This window comes from Coenobita brevimanus, chromosome 91 (assembly GCF_032717465.1).
Source record: "Coenobita brevimanus isolate Jiangsu-jjx chromosome 91, ASM3271746v2, whole genome shotgun sequence".
Taxonomy (NCBI): Eukaryota; Metazoa; Arthropoda; class Malacostraca; order Decapoda; family Coenobitidae; genus Coenobita; species Coenobita brevimanus.
In genome coordinates this window covers 1,167,463-1,180,373 of record NC_137044.1, presented here as the reverse complement: position 1 = coordinate 1,180,373, position 12,911 = coordinate 1,167,463, and the positions used below count along the sequence as shown (strand labels likewise).

The 12,911-nt window shown below is 43.2% G+C and overlaps 1 protein-coding gene across 2 annotated transcripts in view; it reads right to left on the bottom strand.

Moving 5' to 3' along the window:
• Not3 (CCR4-associated factor Not3) overlaps positions 1-12,911 on the bottom strand; it is a 74,272-nt gene that overhangs the window by 28,885 nt on the left and 32,476 nt on the right. For both annotated transcript variants that reach the window (XM_080281954.1, XM_080281955.1), the window contains 2 exons: positions 12,373-12,465; positions 3,322-3,650 (listed from right to left, as the gene is read on the bottom strand). In XM_080281954.1, the coding sequence (XP_080138080.1) occupies positions 3,322-3,650; positions 12,373-12,465 (422 nt within the window). The remainder of the gene's footprint in view (positions 1-3,321; positions 3,651-12,372; positions 12,466-12,911) is intronic.

Sequence of the window (12,911 nt, the reverse complement as noted above, 5' to 3'; positions counted from 1 at the left end):
GGATGGATTATCTCATATCTGATATACGCTGAGGATGCAGTACTATTTGCAAATACCAGACAAGAGCTTGGTGGACTAGCGCAGAGTTTTGTAGATGTCTGTGAGCATCATGCCTTGAGAGTAAATGCAGAAAAGAGTAAGATGATGGTTACTGAGAAAGCAGCTAACTCCCAAAGTGAATAACAGTGAATGAAGAGAGACTGGAATTGGCAAGAGTGTTCAGATACCTGGGTACAGTGATAGAATCTATCTATTGCCAGATGCCATAATCCCGAAAGGGGTGGCCACTTGACTCTGAGTTATTTGTTTTACAGGGAAGGGCACTAACCCTCCACCAACCCACTTGTTGACATGTAGGGAGCATGTATGGTTTGGCTATATGGTTACCACCCAGCGTTGTAAATGGTTTCTTGGCTTACAGGAAACCATTTGGCTTGTCACTCAATGTAAAGCCACCTGTAATGGAAAGAAAAGCAATAAGAAGTGACAGGAAAGATGGGAGAAATAGGAAGAGAGGAGGGCAGGCACAGAAAAAGAATGATAAAGGATAAGGAAGAAGTAGGCAGCACTACATCAAATGAGTGGATGATGGTCACCACCACCTACCACTATAGTGATAGAAAAGAGATGAAAATATGCAAAAGAAGTGGAAAGTAGTGTCACACAAGGAAGGAAAGTAGATAGTGCTATGAAGGCCTTGTTAAGAAACAGAGGCTTAAATGTTGCAACTGCGTGAGGCTTACATGAGGGAGTGCTAGTGCCAACTTTAACATACAGGTGTGAGACTACAGTTTGGGATGGAAATGAAAAGTCAAGAGTATGAGCTGTGGAGATGGGACTGTTGTGGAATGTATGTAGCGTAAGAAGAGTGGACAGGACACAGAATAATGTGATTCGTGAAAGAAGTGGAGTGAGGAAGTCTGTGGACACTAGAGCTGATAAGAGTGTACCTGGTACTAAGAAGCTATGGTCATGTAGTGAGAATGGATGACAATAGAATGGTGAAAAAGGCATATCTGAGCAAATATGAGGGAGGGAAGAGGTGAGGTAGGCCAGGAAGAAGGTGAAGAGATATGATGGATGAGTGTGTGATGAAGAGAAGTACAGAAGTTGGTGAGTCCCCAAAATAGAGAGATTGCATCTAGTGCACATGGGGAAAGGGAGCTTGGTGAGATATCACAACTTGGCGAGACAGCTAACCAGACTTGAGCCAAGTGCAATATCCATGGTGACATGCAATTTTTGAACCATCTTCTCTTGTAAGTTGAGAAATTTCTTATACATCAGGAAATTTGGGTATTTTGTAATCACTGAGGGGAAAAAAAAAAAAAAAAAGTTGGGCAAGTGGGTGATGCAACCCCTCTGTGAGGTTTATGTAGCGAAACATTTATTAACCCTTTCATTCAAGGTAAGTATCAATAAGTTTCGTGTTCCACAACACATCGTCTCTCTTCCCTCCCCCTGCAATGCACTCCACATAAGTGTATTCTTGGATTATTTTCATCACCCAAACATATTTATTTTGCCACAAAACCTGTATATTCCTATTCGTCGATGTTTTTTCTACACAATAAGCAAAAAAAAAACATACACACAAAAACATACTACAGTATATGTACATTTGGGCGATGTGAATAAACATTCGGGAACATTCATCTCACTTCCCAGCATCATAGCTTGAATATTTACTAAGCTATCTATACATGTCATACAATCTTATGAAAGAAAATTTTATTGGCTTTCGAGTGGGGTAGTTGGCATTTTGATATGAGGTACAGTTTTTGAGTAATAAGCGAAAAAGTAAAACCTATATCCGACAGACAACAGAGCTTTTATTTGGGGAGCTCTAGCAAAAAGCTTTTCTCAACAGAGTTATGTTTTTATTTTATCATCTTACGCAGAACTTCACGGGTTCTCACATGATATAATCAGCGTTCTCCTACGGCTCATAGTTTTCGAGAAAAATGCAAAAAACTACAGTGTACCCATGCCATGTCATGACCATAGGGCAGTTTCCCGCCTCCCTCTAAGCTCCTGCACATATTTCACCAATTCCTTGTACACTAGACATGCACACTATATTCACATGATTCACTGTCACTATTTTTATAGCTGAATCCAGTGCAGAGTAGAGGCAGTGCAGCTGATTAGAAACAGCAGCACAATCTTTCTTGGGCCAACGGCAGATAATGGCAGGAACAATTAACAAACACCTCATTTCCTATTGCAAACACCAAATCTATTCACAATTGTGCCCCAAAACTATACATAAGCATTATTGGTATAATGAAACATGTTGCACGGCTGGGACGGGGGTAATAGAGGAGATTTAAAGGGAAAAGACCGCGCACCACCTTCCCCACTCACGGCTCATTTGGTACTGAAAAACCTGTCTGCTCTCTCGTGGGTATCGGGACCCACTGTTGCCAACTCATTATTTTTGACGAGAGCCGGGCAAGCTATGACGCCTCCAAAAAATAATGCAAATCGACTGAATATATTATGGTTTTATGACATTAAAGGAGTCACTGTGTATTTACAAGACCCTAATGATGCCTAACGTGTCACCATGTACGAAGGGGTTAAAACTTTCCCACTACCACAACACCTATTACATCAAAGAAAATGTAAACCAAATACAGATATGTCATCAGTGGAAGAGGGGGTCTTTCAATAAATTACTAGAAAGCTACCATATGTTTAGTTTTTGGATGATCATTTTTTTTTTTCTCTCCAGGTGTAGGGAGGTAGGACTAGGCTAACCTTTGTCCATAAATTCAAAAGCAGAAAACCAGAATATGCCCCAGGGTGGTAGTCCATAACTGAAAGCCTCCAGTAAATTCCTGGAGACTGGCACAACAACAAAATTTTTACTAACCATTTCTCTACTGGAGGGATAAGGGAGTTGTTTTCAGAAATACATTATGATATGACTATATAGTACAAATCCATTTTTCATTATGTATCATCTCATTCTGCAACATTCTGATCTTAAAGAAAAAAATATCACAGACTGGAATGAGCAGGATGAGTGAAGAGGAATGATTCGAAGGAAATGGAAAATTTGATGATCCAAACTGAAGAGTAAACACAATGCTGTCCTCCGCTACATTCTATCTATCTGAAACTTAAAAATACTGCGTAAACACACAAACCTAGATGAATATTGATGAACATGACAAATTACTGAGGTTCAAGTGTAAAGTACTGTACTATGACATACTGTAATACAGTATTATGTTGTCATATAATATGCACATTAAATGTGTGTGAGAAGCTGTAATGATGATGTAGCACAGGGATGGAAGGAATGGCTGGTACCATGGTAGGGGTAGGGGTGTGGGCCGGATGAGAGGAGGGGGTGGAGGGTGTGGGGGCACCCGATGGGGGTGCTGGGGTGGTGGTCGCGCTGCCCTGGGGTGACGTCACACTGACACTGCTGCTCACGCTGCTGCTCAACCCATTGCTGCTGCTGCTGCTGCTGTTAGTGTTCCCACTACCACTGTTGTTTGATACAGAGTTGCCACTACTGCTGTTACTGCTGTTACTGCAGCTGCTGCTACTGCTGCTGCTGTTGCTGCTGCCACTTCCACAAGTACTATTCACGATGCCACTGTTTATTACTCCACTTGGTTCCGGTGAATGTCTTCCTGCATAAGTCAAAGAAAAACTATCAAAATCATGTATTTAAAAATGAAACATTTGAAACCAAAGATTTCAAAATAAAGCAAATGCAGAGAAAGTAATTCCATACACCTCTGATAAGAAACAGAAATCATAAAGTAACATGACCACTGAGAGGGCTCATACCTCTGCCAAGGCAACACCATCCTCTCCTTGTGACCTTCATCTTTGACCTTTTTCAACTGATCAGTCAATCACATTATGCCAAGTTTCCTATTATGGACTCCCCATTCTGTGGCTGGCCACAGTACAACTGTTTTCTATATACTGCTAGCTAAACCAAGTGCCAAAACCAACTAATTACTAACCAACAGTTGCTGCCAACTCCTGAGAAAATAGAAAACAAAGAAGTGTAATACAATATTAGCAGCAGATGGGGGCATCCATCACCTTATAACATGATGTAGTGATGTCTTCATACAACTACAATGGCAAACCAAATGGTTTTTTTGTACCCCAGAAAACCCTCTGCAACACTGGATGGTAATCATATAACCAAATGACGCATGGTGGTTGAGTGGGTTAAAGCACTTCAACCAGATGGGGCCTGAAAATATTTTTGTCTGAGGGATGGCTGGCATTTACTGTTTACACAGTCACTTGGGTAGGCAAGGCTTGTCACCCTTGCCTTACTGTCAGCAAGCAACCTTGCCCTGAGCCCCTATGTTCTGTGTAGCACAAAAGAAATGGATGACAGACAGACATGGAGCAAAAATATGTACAAACGTTTGTGTGGAAAAACACAATACAAGGTGCTACCAAAAAGTTCCAGTAATTTTAACAGAGGGAGCCAACTGTTTGCAGTTTTGCCTTTTGCCACCAGGAAGAGTCAGCAGCACCCCTTGTGCATCAGTGTGGCCCGGGCCGTGTCTGTGAGTGGACGTGTTGTTGAGGTGTGCTTACTATTGTAACGTGGTGTGTAGGTGGTTTGGCGGTTCTGCAATGGCAGACCAATGGCGCAACAATGTCAAGTAGATGTTGATCGTTTTCTTCTATCTCAAAGGGATTGTTTACAGGGAATTCGTCGCACTCGGTCAGTCTGTCAGTGGAAAGTTTTATTGTGAAGTTTTGTAACGTCTGTGGGAGAACATCTTCCGCAAACGTCCAGAACAGTGGAAGAACAAGGACTGAGTCCTGCATCATGACAATGCCCCCACCCACACATCAATTGAGGCCCTGCACGCCACAAGGGGAAAAGCACCATACCAGCTGAAACCTGTTCTTCTCCACTATCTGCTCCCTCAAACACTACCCTATGACTGCACAAAGTCACTCTGCTCATTTCTAATTAGTGCAGTAAGCGTGAAAATCTGAAGTGAGCAAAGTGACTGTTCAGTCACAGGGTAGTGTTTGAGGGTGCAGATAGTGGAGAACAGGTTTCAGCTGGTAAGGCGCTTTGCCCCTTGTGGTGTGCAGGGCCTCAATTGTAGTCCGGCAGTTCCTGGCTTCCATTAACACAGTACTCATTCCCCATCTACCCTGTTTGCCTGACCTTGCCCCCTGTGATTTTTTCCTGTTTCCCAAGTTGAAATTACAACTGAAAGGGCATCGATTGGACTCGATTGAGGAGATCCAAACAGAATCGCAGGAGGTGCTCAAGACCATCATGCCTGAAGCCTTCCAAGGATGCATGGACTCGTGGAAAAAATGCTGGGACCACTGTATACATGCCCAAGGGGACTACTTTGAAGGCGACAGTGAGAACTAGGAGGTTGGGCAACTTATTTTCCTACAATATTCAAATTACTGGAACTTTTGGGTAGCACCACATATTTAGACCTCAACCTGTAGATATAGCAACTGTGATTCTTATCGTTGTATCATTTATAAAGACTCCAACATGTTTGCATGTGTCAGCCTTGGTCACCTAATGGCTGCCCTCCATGCTGCCAGATCTCCAGCTGCCTCCCTATTCAGTCCCTTTTCCCTGAGGTCACACTCTTAAGACCTCAAACCATATCTTTTTTCGTCTGCCTCTTGCATCCCTACCCCTAATGTTCATACTTCTCACCCTTCGCATCCAATGGCCATCTTCCTCGATCCTCTCAACATGATCAAACCATCTCAATCTACCCCTCCTCATCCCAACACCAATAGATTTAAGTATTATCCTTCCTCTCAGTTCTTCTGTTGCAATCCTACTCCCCCCTATCCTGGCCTTGTACTGGAGGATATACTACACATCCATCTAATCATTGTTATTTTTGTGCATTTGAGCCTAAGAATATCTTCTTCCTTTACTGTCCAGGTATCGCTACCATACAGCATTACACTCCTAACACATGCCACAAACATAGATCCCTTAGTACAAAGCAAGGGCCCTTTCAGTGTTATGAGAAGCAACAGCTCCCTGAACTTCCTCCAACCACTCATTACCCTGGCCACAGGGATAACTCCAGCCATACCTCCAGCACATAACATGTCCCCAAAATGATAAAATTCCTCCACACACACTCAGGAGACTCTCCAGCAAGATAAATCCTTTCTTGCCTCACAGTCTCTACATGGTCTCCCAACACATCGCACACACAAAATCAGTTACATTTTGCAGCCTACCTCTAATATTGCTACATCTCTTATGTATCCACTTATCACAAACACAGCACAAGGTAGAACTGCTTCCTCCACCCTTGTGGCAAACTTCACATGGCCACATTCCCATTACTTTGACAGTACCACCACCAGCTCTAATTTTTTTTTTTTTTTTTTTTTTTTTTTTTTGGGGGGTCAAATAACAGAACAGGGGAAGGAAAAACAAATGAACAAAAAAAATAATCCATACACCAGATTACTGGTCTCCTCCATTCAAAAATATATGCAACAGTTGGACCTGAACAGCTGTAGGTTGAAGTTTGGAGGGAAACAACTCTGGGGAAGCGAGTTCCAGAGAGATGCAGTTCAGGGAATGAAAGAATTGTGACAGGCAGAAGTTCTGCAATATGGCTGAGTGACGTTCCAGTAATGAGCGCTACCAGATGCCCACGTAGCATGATGGAAGGCATGGAGAGGTGGCACAAAGGATGCAACTTCATCTGAGCATTTGCCATAAAAATACCTGTAAAATAATGCAAGGGAGGCAACATTCCTTCATACTTGTAGGGGAGGTAGTTTTTTTTATAATAGCAGGGTTATTAATCATTCCAACAGTTTTGTTCTGAATTTTGTTTAGTTGTTTTAATGCAACCTCTCCACATCCATTCCACAAGGGTGAGCAATATTCAAGCTGCGAGCACACATGACTCGTATAAATTACAGCTACCTGCTCATCAGTGAAGAAGTTGTGGACTCTGTACAATAATCCAAATTTATTTAAGGCAGTTTTAGCGAGTGATCTGACATGAGAGATCCAGCTAAGGGCACTGTTAAGTGAGACGCTGAGAATATCAATACTTTTGGAGATGGGAACATTAGTAGTATTGAAGGCAATATACGAATCTGTCACACACTGACGTCGTTGTCTTTGTCAGCAGCGGGAAGTGCAATTCCACAATGTGACTGGCACACGACACGAGTCACGAGGAAGGCGTACTGGACTGGCATGGCAGTACCAGGGAAACGTTCCTCAGTGTTTGCCATCTTCCCACGCCAGGGCGGGTAATAGTACTGGACGCAGAATGTCAGTATCACTGAGATCTATAATATGGAGAGGCTATCTCCGCCGTAGGCGTGTGATTTTGGCGGCCATATTGAAACACCGACACTCAAATTCCAATTCTAATACTTTATTTCCACTAAGCAGTGATTATTAATAAAGAGACACTTTTTGCTTATAATACAAAAACATATATGGATTATGATCTTTTTTTCTGCCTAGTTCAACGAAATATATCAGGTACATTTAGCCAATGAGTATAAAACGCCATAGGTTGCTGCAGTGCAGAACTTACCCTTTATGGCAATATCCATGTCATGAAACTGAATGTCCAGTTTGATAAAGGCCAGAAGAAACATGGAAATATCTACTACAGTGTGAAGAGAAGAGAAAAGGACATGGAGAGAAAGACTGGAGAGAAATGGGCCCGTTTTAGTGGTCTCATTCATGCAGGGATACTGGGGGAGAATCTTCCCGCCCCACCCCAGGGGGCAATAATCTTACAGAAGTAACAAGATATATTTCTTACTTGTGAGATGTAATGCCATCTCACTCTAATGAATCCCTGTATCCATTTTTGCATCCAGAAGCTGCACAGTTGACCATGGCACTATATATTACAGAATCATAGGCTGCTTTCAAAAATCTAACGAACACCTCGGTTCAAAAACCGTGGGCATCAGGCGAGGTCTAACATGGCTGCCGCTACACAAGCGCCACCCTGGCAGCGGCACATCAGTTACGCTGTGTTTGCCATGAGAAAGCCTCTCCATATTATAGAGCTCAGTGGGCAGTACTAGAGAAGTACTCTTTAGATTTGGCCCACTTTGCGCAGCCGATCTGTACTAGCCCAACACATCCGTACTACAGTAAAGAATTATTTTATTTCTTTGCCGACCATACTGGATGAGAATAGTACTGGACAAACGCGTACTGGAAGCGAGGGTACTGTATATACTGTACATATATATATATGTATAAATATCTATCTATCTATCTATAGCCCGACGTCCTAATCCCGCAAAGGGTGGCCGCAGACAAAACGCCTCCAAGTCACTCTGTCACCCACCATTTGACTCCCCTCCCCCCAACTCACCCCCCCCTCCCTCATATACCTCTCAACTCCATCCCTCCACCTCATCCTCGGTCTACCTCTCCCTCTCCCTCCCTCCACCTCACCTACATACACCCTCTTAGTCAGTCTTTCATTCTCCATTCTCTCCACATGTCCAAACCACCTCAGTGTATTTCTCCTAATCTTTTCAACCACATCCACATCTACCCCACAACGTTCCTTCACTTCTTCATTCGTCAACCTGTCCCTCCACGTCACTCCACATGCTCCTCTCAAGTAACTCATTTCCACTGCTCTCACTCTTGACTTGTTCCCCTCTTGCAAGGTCCACGCCTCGCTTCCATACGTCAGGGTAGGGATCACAATACCATCATGCAGTGACTTCTTAACTTCCATACTCACCTCCCTATTTCTCATCACTGGTATATATACCCGGACATTTTGGGCACCAGCCTTCAGAACCCAAAAATGGCCAAAAAACATTAAAAATCCACCACCACCCCAAAACAGCGCGCAGCGCCAAACAGCTGTGTTTACCCACGGCCCCTTCCTTCTTCCCCTCTCCAGTTACCACCTAACGTCCATCCAGACTAGATGCTCATCGCAATGGATGCCGGATCTGCTCATTTTTGTGAATAAACAGTGAATAAACTGCAATACCTCACCACTAGCCCACATGGGAATTTACAGTGTTGTGCAGTGTTAAGAAATTACAATTCAGAGTGCAAAGGATTAAGCGCGGAGTGGAAACTGGAGGTTGAAACTGGCATAGTGCAATTAAGAACAGAATGTGCAGTGTAAAACAATTATAACTCACAGTGCAAAGAATTAAGTTCAGCACAACAATGGATTACTGTACGTGCTTCAAGAGCATTTTCACCAATGCCAACCGACACATTCAGACATTCGGTATCGTGGCTGCTGGGCTAGAATCGTGAGTGGGAAGTAGTCCATAACCCACAACCAAAGCTAAAATGTCCAGATGCCCATGAACTGAAAGGTCGGGCACTTTTACGTCCAGATGATAACATGTACATTTAGATAATGGTTTAATAGAGTCAAGGTCACGCATCCGGCTAATAAACATGTCTGGATACTGAGCATCCAGATAAATGAGGGACTACTGTATTGCCAAATGCCTTAATCCCATAAGGGGTGACCACAAACATATAGCCTGCATGTGGCCTTGTCCTCTGCCATTTCATTACCCCCACCCCAGCTAACTCCCCCCTCTCTCATATACCTCTCCACTCAATCCCTCCATTAATACTCAGCCTCCCCCTTCCCCTCCTCCACCTCATTCATATACTGTACACTCTCTTTGTTCATCTCTCACTCTCTATCCTTTCCACATGGCCAAACCACCTCAATGTATTTCTCTAAACGTTTTCTATCACATCCACATCCACACCACAATGCTCTTTCACCTCCTCATTTGTCAGTCTGTCTCTCCATATAACTGCACATGCTCCTCTCAAATAACTCATTCTAACTGTTCTCACTCTTGACCTGTGACCTTCCAATAAGATCCAAGCTTTACTTCCATAACATATACAGTAATTGGTGTCACAATACTATCATGCAGTGACTTTTTTTTCTTCCATGCTCATTTCCCTGCTGCTTATCACTGCTTTCAAGAACCAGCAACCTTTCTTCCTTGTTATGCACTTTCAAGCTCTTCAACCTCCAAACTTCCACCCTTACTCATCACACTATCCAAGCACTTATATGCACTCAGATTCTCCATTTCCTCCTCATCCATCCTCGCTACACAATCAGTGATTTCATTTCTCTCAAAGACCATAAATTTACTCTTCCCTACATTCACTGTTAGATTTCATTTCTTACACACTCTCCCAACTCATTCACCAAGCCTTGCAGCTCCCCTTCGTCGTCACCTAACAATACAGTATCATCTGCAAACAACAATACAGGATGTTTCCAAAAGCTGCCCTCTCTTGTTAGGGCCATTCCAGCATCCACTGTTTTACCTTGCATCTCTTTTATAACCCCATCCACATAGACTGAGCAACCATGAAGACATGACACACTCCTGTTTCATTCCAACATTCAGCTAGAAAAATTCATTCACTTCACTATCCACATGCACTGCAGCATTAGCACCCTCATACATACTCTTCACGGCATTCAGCAACTTCTCATTTAATCCATATATTCTTAATATTTTCCATATTCCCTGTCTACCCACTCTGTCATATGCTTTTTCCAAATCCATGAAGGCTGTATACAACTTCTTTCCCTTCTCTACAAAATTCTCCACTAAAGACCTAGGGATGAATAACTGAAGCTCTATGAGCATTCATTTAGGCCCCTTAACTCGACATTTGGTTCATCCCACAGCGCCAGTTCTGCTTACCAAAATTGGCCCACTAGGCACTCAGTGATTTAGCTCTGGAGCTTCAGTCGTGGACTCACGAGTGAGTATGAGTAGAGTCCCTGTCTCGCTCTCTCTCTCTCTCTCTCCCAAGTTGCTAAGCCCTTCTCCCTGCGACCTGTCTGTTCTATGGCTAGCTTCCTTCTGAGCTCTCTCTCCTAAATTCTGGTGAAACAGAAGTCGTATCACGTGTGTTCCCTGTGATTGGAAAGTTCTAGAAGCCTGTGTGTGAGTGTGTGTGTATGTGTGTGTATGGTCACTAGGCGCTGTCGTGTGCCTATAAAACATTCCTTGAGTTAAGAGTGTGTAAGCATGTTTAGCATTGCTCGATTCTTGCAGACACAGTACCTTCTCATCATCCGACTTCCTGCTTCTATCTGTCTCTCTATCTATCTATTTATCTATCTATCTATTATGATTTGTAAATATAATATGGAGTCCTAACATACGCTCGGTACACGCAGCTGAAGGACCTCCGACAGCAACTATCATTGACACGTGCTAATCTATAAGTACATTATATTGATTATAATATTGTATACATATAATATTTATAGTAAATAGTGATTATTCAGTAATATTACATTTTAAACAAGTTGTATACATATTTGAATAAATGTATTAAAAGTAAATTATTTAATTATCCGGACTGGGATCGCGATTCCTAAATGGCCTGTAGAAGCATTATGTGTTACGCAGAGCAGAGTTAGGCAGACTTGGGGATTAATGACGTTCATTTGTGTGCTGTTGTGCACGTGTCGTCAAGCAATGTTCGAGATGGATATAAAAAAAGAACAGAGAATATGCTTCAAATTTTGTGTGATTCTTGGGAAAAATGAAACAGAGACCCTGGCAATGCTTCAACAAGTGCTTGGAGAGCAACCTCTTGGTCGCACAGCCTCACCAAGACCCAAAAGGGCCAGACAGGCGAAAAGCATTGCCAAGAGCATACTGATCGTTTTCTTTGACATCAAGAATTTGTCCCTGCTGGCAGAACTGTCAATTCCAACTTCTACTGTGATGTTTTGCGGTGACTGTGTGACGATATGAGAAGGCAACGCCCCGACCTTTGGTGAGAAAACATCTGGTTGCTTCACCACGACAATGCCCCGACTCACAGTGTGCTCAACACAAATCAGTTTGTGGCCAAGAACACAAAGGCTATTGTCCCCCACCCTCCTTACTCGCCAGATTTGGCCTCCTGTGACTTCTTTCTGTTCCCAAAAATGAAGATCATGCTGAAAGGACATCAATCTGATACAAATGAGAACATCCAGAAACAGTAGCTGGCAGTGCTCAACACTCTCGTCAAAAAGGATTTCCAGGAAACATTCCAGCAATGGAGGAATCGGTGGGATTGGTGTAAAATGCACAAGGGAATTACTTCAAGGGTGATGGCAGCCAATATGTGCTATGGTGAGTTTTCAGTTTTACATAGCATCAGTCTGGAAAATTTTGGAGAGCACCTCGTATGTCCACTTTGGCACCCCCAGGTACCTGGACGATCTCTCTCTCTTTCACCTCATCATTCGCACCCCTTGCAGTCCATGTTGCAATCCATACCACGTCCTCTGTCCAGACAAAATAAATTACAGCAAACAGTATGCACAAATAATGATGAATTACCTATACTGTTGTGTTGTGAGGTTGAGGTGATGAGATGGTTGGAAGTACCCGAACTTGTGCTGCTGTTGTTTGGAGTAGCTTGAGACGTAGAACCTGCAACAAGTTCATTACATATAATAACATGGTGCACAAACCATTTCCAGGAACAAAATAAAATAAAAGAAAACCTAATTAATTACAAGAGGCACTCGACATTCATCATCTTATCTATCTATTGCCAGAAGCCTCAATCCCGTTTGGGGTGGCCTCAAACAAATTGCCTCCAAGTCGCCCTGTCACCCGCCATCTCACTGCCCTGCTCCCAACTCACACCCCCCTCTCTCATATACCTCTCCACCCCATCCCTCCATCTCATCCTCAGCCTCCCCCTCCCTCTTACCCCCTCCACCTCACTCACATACACTCTCCTCATCAGTCTTTCACCCTCCATCCTCTCCACATGGCCAAACCATCTCAGTGTGTTCCTCATAACGCTTCCTATCACATCCACATCAACACCACAACGCTCCTTTATATCCTCATTCGTCAGCCTGTCTCTC